The 17,468-nt window shown below is 35.8% G+C and overlaps 1 protein-coding gene across 2 annotated transcripts in view; it reads left to right on the top strand.

Moving 5' to 3' along the window:
* PCNX1 (pecanex 1) overlaps nt 1-15,331 on the top strand; it is a 160,979-nt gene extending 145,648 nt beyond the window's left edge. The window contains exons 31-36 of one of the 2 annotated variants that reach the window (XM_045564689.1): nt 1,152-1,382; nt 2,144-2,418; nt 5,565-5,770; nt 8,299-8,741; nt 9,463-9,603; nt 9,792-15,331. In XM_045564689.1, the coding sequence (XP_045420645.1) occupies nt 1,152-1,382; nt 2,144-2,418; nt 5,565-5,770; nt 8,299-8,741; nt 9,463-9,603; nt 9,792-9,932 (1,437 nt within the window). In that variant the 3' untranslated portion in view covers nt 9,933-15,331. The remainder of the gene's footprint in view (nt 1-1,151; nt 1,383-2,143; nt 2,419-5,564; nt 5,771-8,298; nt 8,742-9,462; nt 9,604-9,791) is intronic. The other variant, XM_045564698.1, reaches the window with a different exon arrangement.
* Nucleotides 15,332-17,468: the final 2,137 nt, after the last annotated feature.

The raw sequence follows: 17,468 nt of genomic DNA, 5'->3' as shown, positions 1-17,468 counted from the left end.
AGCTACCGTGTAAGAAATACTGTATTTTGTATAACATAATTATCTAACAACTTCTGACAGACTTCTTTAATCCTAAATGTTATGACAGATACTTTATCTCCATTTGTCTGAGAAGAAACTGAGCACAGAGTTCAAAGCCTTAGGATGCCTTAGGTCTCTACCTCTAGTCTCTCCTTGCCGGTACTCTTACCTGTTCCTGCTGGGTCTTTTTCTAAATGTATTCCTTTGGCTATGGCATTATTGCCTATGTCAATGGTTGGCTTGAGTACAAATGAGTGACTTTACCTGAGTACAAAAATCGTCAACCTCCCAACTATAAATATGAAGGTAGCCAATATAATATTTATATTTCTTCAGTAACACTCCATTTCAAAAACTCAGATTTCTGTTATGGTTATTTTAGTATATGTCCTGTATCCTCTATTAATTTGTAGGTTTATAAAAGGGAGATGCATTTCGTATACCTCTTTCTGTGCTACTTGCCACAGAATCTTGCACATGGTAGTAGATACTGAATAACCATTTATCACGTGAATGAGTAGTTATTGAGACCAAGAGCCTTTACAGGGGAGACTTTACTAACTTCTCTACGACTAGGACCATTAATTTTTGCACTCAAAGCTCAGAGCTTTCAGCTATATCTTAATTAGATGAGAGGCAGGATAAAATGGTATATTAGAACCATTCTAAAGATGTGACCTTATATGAAAAGTGCCTAGTTAAGAAGAAACACAATACAAAGACCTTTTATGTAGTTTTAGCCTTTCTTAACTAACAAAGAAATAATCTTTCAACAGAAAATATATACATATGAAAAAAGATATGAAAAACCAGCCTAAAAGAAAAAAACAAAGAAAATATATAAAAACTGCAAATGATATTTGTTTATCCAGAACTTAGAGAAGAGGGTTAGATTGATTGAGAAATTTACAAAATAAGTATAGCAGTAATGAATGAACTTGTAACCTGATTGTGATTGAGAACCTGTAATTTATCTCTAACAATATTAATGTGTTAATATGAAATGTTCATATTAAATCAGCTTTTAAGAACTTTCTATTAGTAACTTAGTAACTATAGAAGTTATTATCATCCTGGAAGTCATTGTTTTTTTCCTAAAAACTTTATATATTTTTTATTTTTTCATTTAGGATCATTTCACTTCTCCAGATGAGTATGATGACCCTACTGTGCTCTATGAAGCCATTGTATCTCATGAAAAAAACCTCGTGATAGCCCATGAGGGGGACCCTGCATGGCGGAGCGCAGTCCTTGCCAATTCTCCCTCCTTGCTTGCTCTGCGCCATGTCATGGACGATGGCACCAATGAATATAAAATCATCATGCTCAACAGACGCTACTTGAGCTTCAGGGTCATTAAAGTACGTTTTGAGGCATTTATTTGTGTGTAAAAAAATGGAAGTTGGATAACTTGACCCAAACTTTAAAAAAGTAATTGAAATTTTTCACAGAAGCAAAATGACTATACCATAATACATTAGTGTTTTTTGTTTATGAGCACTTAATTTGACTTATTTTGTTAGTAATTCTGTCCTCTGAAATTTTCTCATGTGCTATAAATCTTTAAAATTTTTGCTTATTTCAATTTTGGCAGTGCTTTGTCCGTTATATGTCAGGTCTTAGTATCTGTCATACATGCAATTTGGGCAGGATCTCTTTTTAAACATCTAATGGCTTTTTAAACATCTTTAGGAGGCTTAATTTCTGAACTTTTATTTTGATAGTTTATTTATTTTTATCTACATTATTTAAGTAACCCCCAAATGTCACATTCTTTCAACTCTTAATTTGATACCTCTCATTTCTATAAAAAAAATCTATTATCTTGTTTACAAAATTCAGTACTTTGCCAATTTGAAGAACTAAATGGACGCCATTTTACTTGATACTTTTACAAGACAGCTGGGAAAGGAGCTCTGTAGGTGCTTATTATTTAACAACCTGCAATTGACAAAGGAAAACTGGTTAACTTTCACTCAAATGTGACCTACTTATATTTGTTTCCTGCTTTTCACAGTTGGGTATCATAATGTTTGTTATATTTTTCCCATATCTGCTCTTCTATTTCTGTGAATGTTATTCTTGGTCCTTTAACCTAAGTCCCATGTGTTCTGGTTTTCAGGTCAATAAGGAATGTGTCCGAGGTCTCTGGGCAGGGCAACAGCAGGAGCTTGTTTTTCTACGTAACCGTAACCCAGAGAGAGGCAGCATCCAAAATGCAAAGCAAGCCCTGAGAAACATGATAAACTCATCTTGTGACCAACCTATTGGCTACCCGATCTTTGTCTCACCCCTGACAACTTCTTATTCTGACAGCCATGAACAGCTTAAAGATATTCTTGGGGGACCTATCAGCTTGGGAAATATCAGAAACTTCATAGTGTCAACCTGGCACAGGTGAGCCATGGGGTTGCAGTTTTCAGTAACGGTGTATCATTACCCTTTTATCTAGATAATGTGCATTAGCATCACCTGGGGAACTTGTAGAAAAAACAGATGCCTTGGTACAATATAAACCTATTATCTCTGAACTTCAGGAAGTATTAGGTCATTAAATATGAAATGTCCAATTTTGAATCAAAATTTAGTTTATGATATCTCAAACAAGAAGCAGTACCTAAGCTTGCACGTAAACCATCAACACAGTTTTGCCATCTTAACAGTAGTTTGTTTATGCCAGCAGCAGAGAAGCCTGAAAAGTGAGTAGTGATGAAATCGTGAAAGGCGTTTTCCACAGCTTGTTGAGAATTAAGTATTTTTCCTTGCAAGAAATGGTCTAAAGCCTGGAAGAAGTGGTAGTCAGTTGGTGCAAGGTCTGGTGAAGACAGTGGATGGTAGAGTTTCCAAGTCCAGCCTCTGTAATTTGAGCAGCGTTGTTTGTGTGACATGTGGTCGAGCGTTGTTTTGCAAGAGGGTTGGCCTGTCTCTGTTGACCAATCTTTGCTACTTAATTGCAAACATCCTCCTCTTTTCATCCAGTTGGTTGCTGTAGACATTGCTATAATCGGTTGACCAGGTTTCATGAAGCTGTGGTGGATAATACCAACGCTGGACCACCAAACAGACACCATTAGCTTTTTTTGATGAATATTCAATTTTGGGCTGTGTTTTGGCACTTCATCTTTATCTAACCATTGTGCTTGGCAATTGTCAAAAAGAATCCATTTTTTATCACATGCAACAATACAGTGTAGAAATGGTTTACCTTTATGTCATGACAGCAAAGAAAGGCACACTTCGAGTCAATTTCTCTTCTGATATTCCTTTAATTCACGCAGAACCCATCTATCCATCTATTTGCCCTGCTGATTTGTTTCAAATGGTCTAATATTGTTGGAATAGTAATGTCAAACCTTGCTGCTAATTCACACGTACGTTGAGATGCATTTGCTTCCACTACAGCTTTCAGCTCATCATTATCCACCTTGGTCTTAGGTCACCCACATGGCTCATTTTCTTTCCTTCCTTCCTTCCTTCCTCCCTCCCTCCCTCCCTCCCTTCCTCCCTTCCTCCCTCCCTCCCTCCCTCCCTTCCTCCCTCCCTCCCTCCCTCCCTTCCACCCTCCCTCCTTCCCTCCCTCCCTCCCTCCCTTCCTTCCTTCCTTCCCTCCCTCCCTCCCTCCCTCCCTTCTCTCTCTTTCTCTCTCTCTTTCTTCTCTCTCTCTCTCTCTCTCTCTCTCTCTCTCTCTCTCTCTCTCTCCCTCTCTCTCTCTTCTTTCTTTCTTTTCTTTCTTTCTTTTCGACAGAGTCTTACTCTGTCACCTGGGCTAGAGTGCCGTGGCATCAGCCTAGCTCATGGCAACCTCAAACTCCTGGTCTCAAGTGATCCTCCTGCCCCAGCCTCCCGAGTAGCTGGGACTACAGGCGTGTGCCACGACACCTGGCTAATTTTTCTATTTTTAGTAGAGCTGGGGTCTCACTCTTGCTCAGACTCACCTCAAACTCCTGAGCTCAAGCAATCCTCCTGCCTCGGCCTCCCAGGTGCTAGGATTATAGGCATGAGCCACTGCACCTGGCCCATGTGGCTCATTTTCAAGATTAAAATCACCAGAATGGAACTTCTCAAACCATATATCTACTGTGTGTTCATTAGCCACATCCTTCCCAAACATTTCATTGATATTTAGAGCTGTCTGCGCTGCATTGGTTCCACAAAGGAACTCATATAAAAAGTAACTCGAATTTTTGACTTGTCCATGGTTTCACAAAAATGGCTCTAAAAAAAATTTGAAAGATAATGTCAAGCCAACACATGCATTTGAAAGAATGACAATGTACCTTCACAATAAAAAGAAAACAAGAAGTGTCAAAGTGAAATGTCAAAGATATCAACTCTCAAACTTAGTATTAATACTTAAGGAAATCAGACATTTCATGCTTAATAACCTAATAGAATCTGAGCAGTTTTATCTTCAAAATCTTATTAGATAAATCTAATGTACAATCCAGGTTAAGAACCATTGTTCTGGTATTTGGTAGAATCTTGAATAATCCCCTTTCCTTTGTTTAATTTTTTTGACTCTTTATTGCATATTGCCACTATTAGAATGTATGGGCCAGCAAACAGGGCAGATTAAGAGAAAAACATAAGAAACATGCAAGTTGATTCCTTTCTTCTATTTTAGCATCTGTTCCATCACTAGGGGAGCACTCTGCACGTGTTGGAACCTCTGGTTGTGCAATCTAGAGATACTCTGCCTTTTTAACAATCTAACATCACCCAAATCTTAAATCTGCAGTGTTTTCAAGTATTCACATGAATTTTTTCTCTGTTGTTAGTCTAGTGAATTAGAATGTCTTGTGTAAGAACATCACAGTTTCATGGCAAAGAAAAATTTTAGAACATTGTTTTTAATTTCTTAAGAATTATTCAGATTCTTAATTGTCAGAGCTTAAGAAAAACAGAATCTGGTGATTAGAGAAGCAAACTCTCAGATGGGCTCACTGTCAATCCCTAGCCAAACACAAGAAAGAAAAGAAGCCAGGGAAGACATTTTTTTTCCCCAGAGAATATCTGTTGTGCTGGAATTACCTTAAAGAAGTTCTTTCCTCCTAAGAGAAATGGCCAGCTGTCTTGGTTTGCTCAGTCATCCTACATTAAAAAAAAATAAAAAGGAAAAATGATTGCAGCAGCTCTCTTCAAGTGTGCTGTACTAACCAGTATAAATAAATTAGATTTTTCAGGGGTTGTATACTTCAGAGTCACTGAACAGACACTGGCAAGAATTCTGTTTTTAGCTGTGATCTTAATGGTACGACTGTGTTACATACAGTCCTTTATTATGTTGTAGGAAAGATGATAGCGTATATAAAAGTGAAGTAGATTGGAAAGATTTGAAGCAGTGAGTATAAGAATGATACAGTTTCAAGCCATGCAGATGCAAACATAACAGACTTTTGTTCCCAATATTGATTGCACCATAAAGATGTTCAAAGGTGAACATTAGTAACATTAACAGTTCAGAATATCTCGAAAAAGAAAAAAATACTCATGTTGAAGTGATCGGCGGGGATAACACTTCCTACTCTGGTATGTGTTCCTAGGCTAAGGAAAGGTTGTGGAGCTGGATGTAACAGTGGTGGCAATATTGAAGATTCTGATGCTGGAGGTGGAACTTCCTGCACTGGTAATAATGCTACAACTGCCAATGATCCCCACAGCAATGTGTCCCAGGGGAGCACCGGGAATCCTGGGCAAGGATCGGGAGCAGGACTCCATCCACCTGTGACATCTTATCCCCCAATGCTAGGTAATGTGCAGCAAAGCTATACGTGTAATGTTAGCCTCTTAGCCGTGGGGGCCAGTTAGTATGTTGTGTAAAGAGGATTACATATGATCTACTTGCAAAAAAAGAGAAATAGAATATTATGTTTGATTCCCAGATGTACATTATCCCATTTGTTTATGTTAGTCATTTTTTATGTATTTAAATATATGTATCACATACATAATCCTTTTAACTTGACATTTGACGTGAATAGTCAGGGCATTAAGTATTCCTTGAAAATACTATTTTTAAAGGCTAATATTTCATTATTATAATTTATTAAACTTCTCTTGGACAATGACTTGATTTCTTCTGACATAATGTTGTAATAATCTTTGTATGTAAATCTTTGTAATCACTTATTATTTTCTTAGACTGGAGACTTTTAAAATGGAATCATTGGGCCAAAACTTATGAGAATTATAATATATAATACCAAAAATCTTTCCGTGAAGTTTTTTTTTCTTTTTACCAGTTGGTGCTCTCACCAGTCATATAGAGAAATGCCCATCTTATAAGCCTTCACTGGCCTTGAGTGTTGTCAGTTCCCACCTCTGCTCCCTGTTTGCTCAGGGGGGTTTGAGAAAGGGACGCCTTTAATTTTATTCTTTCAGTTTGCATTGCTCTGATACCTGAGATTAGAAGTTTTTAATGAGTTTATCAGCTGCTCCTCTTACTGAAGTGCCTATTAAAGTATCTTGCTTTTTTTTCTATTTGGTTATCGTTTTCTTAATTGATTATTTATATTTTATGTCTGGAATTTGAGTTCTTTGTCATTTTTCTGTACTAAAAATATCTTTTCCCATTCTGTCCCTTGACTTTTCATTCCCTTACTATGAAAAATGCTTGTCTTCTTTCAATGAGAAGTTTTTAATTTTAGTGTAGAACAATTTGCTAATCTTTTCCTTTATGACTAGTACTTTTTGTATCCTATTTAAGAAAATGTTCCCTATCCCAGGGCCCCCAAAGTGTGCTTTTACAAACTTACCTTTGACGTGAGATCGACACGCCTCCTGGTGTGCAGTAGAAATCGGGTTCCGTCTGCTTCCATAGGGCTGGTCAGTTGCTCTACACAGCGTTGTCTCTCCCACACTGCTTCACATGGATTAGAAGAAGTTTTAAGACATTTCCTTAAGGAAGAAAAATTCCAGTAGAATTGGAATGAAGAGTCTACATAGATGTGTGATCAACGTATTGAATTTTTTTTTTTTTTACTTTTAAGTGAAAACCTAAAACTTTCAATTTACCTTTTCAAATGTACTTTTTGCTCTTACATTTATTAGCTCCTTTTATTTTCAGGTAAAAAGTACATGTAGCTGTGTTTTCAATATAATTAATGATAATTTTCTAAACTTTACTCTTATGAGTCAGGAAAGAGACAAGTCTGAAGAATTGTATCAAGCCACCTGAAAAAAGATGCAGAAGAACCTACTCTTCAGCATCACTGATAATTTGTATTTAGTAGTAATCCCTTAATGTATACGTAAGTCACAGTGTGGTATCCACTGTCTCTCTATGGGCAGTGTAGCTTGTCATTGCAGTGGATTGAAAGGACAGTAATATTAATACTACACCTTGAGAAACAATGCGTACAGATCATGCCACATGGTAGATCCTTGATAAATATTTCTCTTTTTTTAATTGACAAATAAAAATTGTAAATATTTATGTTATGCAATATCATATTTTGATCTATGAATACATTGTGAAATGATTAAATCTAGCTAGTTAACATATCCATCACTTCATATACTTATTTTTTATGGTAAGAGTATTTTAGATCTACTCAGCAGTTCTCAAGCATGCAGCACTTTATTACTAACCTTAGTCACCATGCTGCGCAGCAGATCTCTGACTCCTGCTGACTGAAACTTTGTACCCTTTGGCCAACATCTCTCCCCCCTTCTCCCCTCCCCTGGCAACCACCATTCTACTCTCTGCTTCTCTGAGTCCAACTTTTTTAGATTCCACATGAGTGAGATCATCCAGTATTTTTTTTTTATTTTAATAAACATCTCACTGGGATATAATTTGCGGTATTTCTTAATGTTTCTAATTGTCTCATTTTCATAAGATATTTCATTATTGATATATTAAAGCGATATTCTTGTTATTCTGAAATCATTCTGTGGAAGATATTTTAGAATTTATCCCAAAGTCCTGATATTTGCTATAAAATACTTAATTATGTCTTTCTTATGCCCCAGAATTTGAATTTTAAAAAACCTTAGGAAATAAAAATTAAATTATAAAAACCACATAAGAGAACAAATCTCAGATATCTGGGGTTTTCTTTTTTTTTTTTTTTTTTTATAACTTTAAAAATTTTAGATAGGAAGTTCTTTTTTTTTTCTTTTAATTTTTAGTTTTTGCCTTTCTCGACATGCTCTAATAAATACTAAGTTCTGTCAGTTCAGCAAGTAATTGCTTAAGGGAGAAAGTCTTATGAACTACAAAACAAAAGCATCATGTTCCCTTTGAGTGAGTGCTGTTACTGCTTCTCCTTCTAGGCACCAGCCACAGCTCTCACTCTGTACAGTCAGGCCTGGTCAGACAGTCCCCTGCCCGCGCCTCAGTAGCCAGCCAGTCTTCCTACTGCTACAGCAGCCGGCACTCGTCTCTCCGCATGTCCACCACAGGATTTGTGCCTTGTCGGCGCTCTTCCACCAGTCAGATTTCACTTCGAAACTTGCCATCATCCATCCAGTCCCGCCTGTCGATGGTGAACCAGATGGAACCCTCCAGTCAAAGCGGCTTGGCCTGTGTGCAGCATGGCCTCCCTTCTTCCAGCAGCTCCAGCCAAAGCATCCCGGCCTGCAAACATCACACTCTCGTGGGCTTTCTTGGGACAGAGGGAGGTCAGAGCAGTGCCACTGATGCCCAGCCAGGGAACACCTTAAGTCCTGCCAATAATTCACACACCAAAAAGGGGGAAGTGATTTACAGAGTCCAAGTAAGTAAGCCCAGAGATCATCTTGTGCTGTTTTTGTTTCTTATCTCATTTGTTTTTGTTTCTTATTTGTTAAATGAAGAACTCTTGTGAAACATCTTATCTTACTTAGTCTGAAGACTAGACTGTTTTTGAATGTTGGGGAAAAAAAGGTTTTGTCAGGTTAAAAACTAAAAGCAGGCCAGGCACGGTGGCTCATGCCTGTAATCCTAGCACTTTGGAAAGTCAAGGCCGGAGGATCACTTGAGCCCAGGAGTTCGAGACCAGCCTGACCAATATAACAGGACCTTGTCTCTACAAAAAATTGAAAAATTAGTTGGGCATGGTGTCAGGTGCCTTAGTCCCAGCTACTCGGGAGGCTGAGGCAGGGGGATCGCTTGAACCCAGGAGTTTGAGGCTGCATTGATGACACCACTGCAACAGAGCAAGGCTCTGTCTCAAAACAAAAAACATAAAATAACAACAACAAAAAAAACAGTACACAAGCAGTTTTGCTGTGATAAAATTTGTACCCTATTCAGCCATTGTAATAAAGTCTTCCAGTAGGCTAAAAGGAAATCAGGATGTGGCTCTTTAGATTTTTTTTTTATTCCATTATAGGAATAAAAAAAAAAAACTTGAAATACAAAGAATCCTGTGAAAGAAATTTTGTTTGGGAATATATAATTTTTCAACATCAGGAAAAAAACGAATTGGAAATGATTCGTATTTATATGTAATATAGATTGTGGATCCCAGTCAAATTCTGGAAGGGATCAACCTGTCAAAAAGGAAAGAACTACAGTGGCCTGATGAGGGAATTCGGTTAAAAGCTGGGAGAAATAGCTGGAAAGATTGGAGTCCTCAGGAGGGCATGGAAGGCCATGTAAGTTGTTTTATGAAGCTAACTGTCTGGTGGTGTGACTTTTTTATAGTCTGACTGACTTGTGTGCATGGTTTGAGCTGCTTTATATACTTATATTTAATTTTTAAAATTGCTCAGTAAGGGATAAAAGTCTGTGAGTATATTCAAGGTCTCTAGCACTAATTTCCTGTTTTATTCTAAATTGTTAGGTGATTCACCGATGGGTGCCTTGCAGCAGAGATCCAGGTACTAGATCCCACATCGACAAGGCAGTGCTTCTGGTCCAGATTGATGATAAATATGTGACTGTAATTGAAACTGGGGTACTAGAACTCGGGGCTGAAGTGTGAGCCAGTGTTTTATAACTACACTTCTTTTTCCCTCTCAATTCCAAGACGTTGGAAAGAGAGGAGCAAGCAGAAGATGCCTGCAGGTATCACTTTGATCCTCTGTGGGAGAGACTTGAAAACAGTGAGCTTGGTTCAGCACCTCTCTTTTGCCGTTCACCCTGACTCCTGTCACTGTTCCATCCCCAAATAAAGCTGAATATTTTTTTAAGTTAGCTGCTAAGAAAACACTTTGCATGAAGGATAAAGTTCAGTTAAAATACATCCTTAAAAAAAGTTTTTCCTATGCATTGCCTATGCTTTAAATCAACAAATTCTTCATTTCTAAACTATGAGCTCATATTTTTCTAATTTCTTTGCCAAAAATAATCGCCATGTTTTGTCATAGAACATGAAATCCAATTACCTTGATTTTTAAAATCAGACCAGTGTAGAAACACATTCAGTTTGACATATAGCAGTATAAAAGTTTAATGTACAGTGAAAGAGACTATGAATAGACATAGATTTATCTTATTCCTTGAGCGCTAAAAACTTTAATGAAAAATCTGCACTAATTTTTTACAACAATGCACTAAAGTCTGAGATTTCTCAGAACATTTATTTATATATAAAATAAAATGCCATTATTTAAATTGCCTTTGGAATTAACCCCTTCCCTTTCCTTATAAACATAAATAGCAGAAACTGTGCTGCTCACTTTTCTGTTAGTAGTCTGTACTTCATGCCAGTACATTGGATGTTTTCTTTAAAATGAATCTGAAATCTCAAGATATAATAGCTTTGTCATTGACATTTCCCGGAGCCACCAGTCAGTGATCGGTCGCGTGAACACCACTGCCAGCTACCGTGTCCACATTTCAGACGAGCTCCACGTGCCCTGGTTCTCTCCACCCGGGGCAAGCTCTGCTGGGGTCACTTCTGGGAAGAAAATACTTCGGCTTTTCAAAGAAGAAGATGAACATCCAGGAATTTAAAGAAAGGATCAATTGCCTTTTATTTATTTTAAGAGTTCCTAGCTCTTGAAGTTATTTACATGCAGTTCAGTTAATCAAGTAAAATTTTTTTCAAAAAAAATGTTCCAAATGGTGCAGTTCTTATTGTTATATCCCTCTTTAATAATAACTTTGTTTTTTTATTTTTCCCCCTCTTCTTTTTCTATTACTTGAATTTTATTTCCTGTAATTTATAGTGTGTAGCTGTAATTTGAAAATATTTATAACTGTGAAATTGACTTAATTCATATGTTGTTGCAGAACTTAAATTTTATTGGTTTTTTAAAAAGCATGTATTCAGGGAAATATATTACTCAGATTTACAATTGGGCTACATGGGAACTGCAATTTAGATTTAATTTGCAACTTAGCATTTTTTAAATCCTTAAGAAAATTTTCCATTTTGGTGTGAAACTCCAAAGAACATTGTACATCTTCTCTGAGCATTTAGGAGCAGCCATCTTTCTACCCCCTGTGAATAGAAAGTAAAAAGAGGCAGGTAAAATTAATTTTAATAACATATTCTATTTAATCCAGTATATCCAAAGTATTACTATTTCAATATGTGACACTAGCCATATTTCAAGTACTCAATAGCTACATGTGCCTGGTGGGTGCTGTATTGGACAGCACAGGTTTAAAGTATCTTTTGATGACATGAGAGAAGAGAGAAGCTGTTTTTCCTGTTAATTCCGATGTAGATCTCACAGTATAGCGTAAGGTTACAGTAGAAGGAATGAGAACTGAGAAAGTAAATAGCTAATGTACCGAATCCATTTCCACTTCAAAACCTATTTATTTTCTTTTTATTTCTAATTTTAAATTTTTGTGGTCATTCAGAACCTAATGTGCCTTGTGTTGACGTTTCTGTAGACTTCATACTTCACAAAATTTACTGTTTAAAAATACTTGTCAAATGATTTACTGAACCTTTATACAAAGGTACTCTTTCTAAATTGACCATTTAAAAATGTGTTTTCTGGTACTGTTACTATATTCTGTATTTGCCTCATTTTGGCAAATCTACAGTATGCCATTAAAGTTCAGTATTGTTTTTGGTTTTTTGGGTTTTTTTTTTTTGTGAAACAATATATTATCTGTCTATCTGCATACATATATTTTTAAAATCTTCTCAAAGGGACTATGCTCCCAGATGCTTGTTCTCTTTCTGAAGTGAATATTACCCTTTCATTGCCTAGATAAGAGATAAGTGCAGCCTTTTCACTCTTAAATGGAAGGTAATTCATTTTCTCATGCAGAATTTAAAAAAAAAAATCTTCAGATGATTTAATCAGAAGAGGTAGAATTTTTGTTGTTCCTAGCCCCTCCTCCAAAAAATTGTTAAACACATCACATACTCTGAAAAAGTCATATTTCAAGTATGAGATTAGATTTTATATGGAGCATATATATTGGGTTTTGATTTGGGGTAGCAATTGATAGACATTTTTCTCAAAACAAGTTAAATTTTGTTATTATATAACTCTTTAGTGAATTTATAAATTAGAAACCCTAAGAGAAGCCCTGTTATTTTTAAAGTCTAAAACTGATAGTCTTTTAAAAATTATAATACTTTTTAAATAATTGCACCAGGGGAAATAGTGATAATTAAAGAAAGGTTTATGTCTTAAGAATAATTTGATCTAAATTATCATATAAAAAGAAACACCTAAACAACTTAAGTGATGAAAATTAATTAAATTGATCATAAATGTCTTATTCCTCACCTCCCAGAGAATAGTGAGCTACTTGTTTTGATTCTCTGCTTAACCTTCTTCAGTAATGTATAAGACTCCAGTATACATTAATGTCTTCAGTTCATAATTGCCAAAATTTTGGCTTCCATAATTTGAAAATAAAAAGATACAATTAAAACACTAGCATTTTATTCATTTCCTTTAAATAGAGTTGCATGATTGTAATCTTTCTGCCTTTTTCTTGTTTGTTTGATTTTATTTTTCCCCCATTTCATGAAAAAGGCGATCCTAGAATGAGTTGTTAATTGTTGCTTTTTTTCCTTTTATTCAGTAGCAGAAAACATTTTATAATTCCTAATTAAGCTTTTGGTTAATCTACCAATGTACACCTTGGTGTGAACTCTTTTTTTACACCATTTTCAACACTGGCTAAAAATTTAAATGTTGACTTTTTGCTAAAGAACTTTAATTTTTCCAAGAATCTAGGTTAATATAAGATGTTGATATTTAAGGAACTTGGGGGAGTAGGTGGTAAGGCAGTATGTGTATTTTTTAAGATAGGCAAGGATTAATTACCTTTTAGGAAATTAATGAACAAACTTAAATCAGCGTTCTGCCTTCTTTGAGTTTCCATTACTAGAGGATTAAAATCCATTAGGTTTGAAGTATTTTGAAAAATATTTCAAGTATATCTGACATACTTCTAATTTTTGCAATAGAAGTAGTCAGACAATATTCCTGTCCTTAGCAAGACATGGAAAGTTACTCAGTGTACTAAATGTCAGACAACGAAAATGTAAGTTTTATGTAGGAAAGTATAACTTAAGATGTGTTTTTCTTTCTAGATTAATTTTTGTGTGTCATGTCAAAGTATAAGAAACGGCCTCACATCTAAGCAAAGGTAACTTAGCCTTAATTAATCCCACTTTGCTTCTGAGCAGCACCCTCCTGCCTCTGCTTAGCAAGTCTCTGGTGGGTTGCTGTATTGAGTCATTAGTCCAGAACTGCGTCTTTTAAGCTTAGGACTCACCCAGTGTCTAAATTTTTTTCCTCTTTGCTAACTTTTAAGTGTCCTTTCTCCTTAAGTAAATATGTGACTTGATAAAAAAGTAATAATTTTGTGTGAGAATTCTTTGAACTTATGTTTACTAGCAACAAACTATAAACGGCTGTCCAGATTGTTAATTTTATATTTATTTTAATTTTTCATGAATTTTCATGGACAAAGCCCTTTCTGGGGTTTTTTTGTTGTTTTTTTTAAGTCCTCATTCTTTTTTGTAGTGTAATTATATAAAATTACTTTGTATGGACACAGACCGAGTTAATTTTTTCTTTTGATATGATACATTGTTCAGAGAGGATATAAAATACCCCTTTTAATTCTAGAGGCTTTTCCTTTAATTCCAAGAGCAGTGGAGAGGATAATGTCAATCAAGGCTAATGGTACATGGAAACGGTTAATGGACTTTGAACTTTCTGTTTCAGTCTTAAGTGTGGTATATTGAGTTTTATTGGTCTGGAGGAAGAGGAAAATTAGATACTAGGCAGCATAAATTTTAATATTATGTTGAATGTGTATAGCTTTTTAAAACTAAGTATTAAAAAACTAACCCTTCTTTTTCTTCATTTCTCTTTTGTTATAAAAAATCTGGTTGATATAAATCCAGGCCTTCTCATTTTTAACTTGCTAAATGTTTAGGTTAAGAATTGTGATTGAAAAGGATTTCATTATTCTACAAATAGATCTGGTAGGATATGAGTGGAGTACTAATTTTGCTTGAAACAGAAGTATATTTTCTGCTTTGAATCACCAGAGTCATCTGTCAAGAATTATATAAGAATTTCTCTTTATTGCCTATAAGCTATGTATTCTTTCTCAATTAGGGTAAATAATGTCTGTTGGTAAGCTGAACTTTATTATCTGCCATTTTGTGGAATCAACATAACATTCTTTGGGGGAACTAGAGCTGATTGTCACTTCAAGGTTATATGACAACTTTGTTCTAAGACTTATACCTATTATATAGGGTTATACCTTTTTTCGTATGCCTCAGCTCTGTACCTGACAATTTATGATTCAGTGGAGCCAAGCTGGAAGGAACAAAGGTCATCTAACACTGTGATGGGATGAATTCCTGGGTGTTATTTCACAGATGAGGTGACACCTTGGGATTCAAAACAGACTAGTAGTAGAGAATGAGATGGCTGCTCCAGATGACTCTCGGGTTTAGTGTACTTGTGGTTGAACAAGATTTTTTACATAATGTGGGGGAGGGAGAATCATGTCTGCTTATGCTTTTTAAAAGCTTATAGTTTAAGTAAAAGTAGATTGTAAAAACTGATTACTTTAACCCTATACAAGTCTGGCAATGAGCTCTGCATGAGGAAATGGAAGGAAGAATATTAAAACTGATTCTAGGAAGGTACGTGTGAAAAAGGAAAATGGGTTTTCCTTTTCTGATCATGGGCTCTGGAAAGTATTCATTGCCTTTACCAGCACTCAGTATAAACCAGAGATAAGGATATATGTACTTGCGTGTGTCTGTGAGTGTGCGTGTGTGTCTGAGTGTTATTCTAAACAGCTTGTAAATATTGTAGTTGTTTAAAATGGAAAAATAAAGGCTGAGGTGTTTTTTGGCAAATATATTGCATCAAAAATACAGTATTGACAGTGGATAAAACACTAAGGAAATAAATTTTTTTCATTTTGTCTTCTGTCTATTTTTGTCAAATTAAGAAAAAGTATGCTATATTAAGTTCTGTATGGAATATTCTTAAAACATGATTCTGAAATCATTTTAAACAAGCTTTGGCCTGTAAACATGTAATTCAGCTTATAGTAAATCAGAAATGTACACATTTCATGTTAAAAGAGGGTCTCTTTCATGCTTTCCTTGGTAGAAAGATTGTAATTTGTACCTTCTGCAATGATCTGAATGTTACATGTTCATGATATAATAGTAGGTGGAACACGTAGGATGATAAAAATGTGTATGTGTTCAAATGCACACTAAATTATGATACAGAAAATGGAAAGAACATTTGGATTGTGGTCATCAAAATCAGGCAAATACTAACTTGTTTAGTATACTTGTGGTGTGTAACCTAGTAATTTCACATAGTAATACTTAAAAGAACATGCAAGCTGATTTACAGTGAGTATAGACATACTCTTGATTAAATCACTTGTTAAGCCTTTAATGAATCATTTTAACTTAGTGACAGCCAGAACCAGCAAGATACAGATTCTTTGTGTTTTGCATCACAGTCCCAAATAATTTGCTATCTTTCTTCTGGGATCATGGTGGCATAACTGGAAACAGTGGTATTTAGTCTTGAAGAACAGTGTTTCTCTACAGTGGCAGGAAATGTGCTGGTTAAATGAAACACATCTTCAGAGAAAGGAATTCCCTGCGTGAGTGAGTTGCAGTCATCTCAGAGCCAAAGATTCAAAGGGCTACTGACATGAAATTTGGATCCCCTAAAACTTCCTTCTTACTCTTAAAGTGCAGTTTACTTAGGATTTTTTTCCCTAAAGGATCCCAAAATACTTTGCTGACCTGTAGCCAATGAATCTCACCAGGTAGGTGCACTTTCCCCAGGGCTAGGGTGGAAAGGAGCACTTTGTGAAGTAAGGGCCTGACTGAACAGTGGTTTCCTGGGTATTCGATTAGCACTTTTTATACAAAATATTTATTTTTGTCCCTTCATATATGCTTATCAAAGGCAACTTCATACCTTGAAAAATATAATTTGATGCAAGAGGATCCCTAGGTTGCTTGGTAATTTCTCAAGATGTACATTAACAGCAAGTGGCCAGAGATGAATCTATCTTGTCTGGAAGACTTTCAAGAGACTGTTTCAGGGCCCAATATACTGTGCAAAAAGGGAAAAGTCATCTTTTAGTCCAGCGTTCCTTTTTGCTTCCAAGAACATTGTTCATGGATACATCAACAACTGGCCCATATAAGAATACTCAAGATGTCTGGTCCCATCTTGAAGCAAATACTTTTGACCTATCTTTATCAGATAAAGTCAGCAACCCAGGATAGCACTCAACTTAAGCAGATAACACTGTAGTGCCTCTGTGTGTTTGTAGTACAATTGGCTCTTGAACAACGAGGGGGTTAGGAGCACCAGTACCCTGCACTGTTAAAAATCCACGTGTAACTTTTGACTCCCCAAAACTTACTCTTAATACTATTAATAATAGGCTACAGTTGACCAGAGGCCTTACTGATAACAGTCAACTAATATGTATTTTGTGTATGTATTATATACTGTATTTTTACAATAAAGTAAGCTAGAGAATAGAATTAAAATCATAGGGAAGAGAAAATATATTTACTATTTATTAAGCAGACGTGGATCATCATAAAGGTCTTCATCATCGTGGTCTTCAGCTTGAGTAGGCCAAGGAAGAGAAGGAAGAGGAAGCGTTGGTCTTGTCTCAGGAGTGGCAAAGGCCAAAGAAAATCTGCATGTAAGTTGACCCATGCAGCTCAAACCTGTGTTGTTCAAGGGTCATCTGTACTACTAATGAGTATACTCTCACACCACTTCTCAGTTGTAGACCAATGATTAGTAATAATACAATGTTCCACAGATATCGCAGTGGTAATTCTACAGTGTAATACAAATATCTAAAGGTGCACCTTTCTTTAAACAAAATGCAAATTTGTTTAGCTTATAAATTTGGGAGAGACTCCTTTTGTACATTTGCAATGTGAAACAGCATTTCTTTACTGAGTTCTGTAATATTAATTTTCTCAGGATGTTTACAGTTGCGACAAAGTGAAAACCAAATTCAAAGTTCCTGAAACAAATAGACAAGGTTGCCCACTATC

This window comes from Lemur catta, chromosome 1, assembly GCF_020740605.2.
Source record: "Lemur catta isolate mLemCat1 chromosome 1, mLemCat1.pri, whole genome shotgun sequence".
NCBI lineage: Eukaryota > Metazoa > Chordata > Mammalia > Primates > Lemuridae > Lemur > Lemur catta.
The sequence above is the reverse complement of the archived record's forward strand: the minus strand, read 5'-3'. Positions and strand labels throughout refer to the sequence as shown.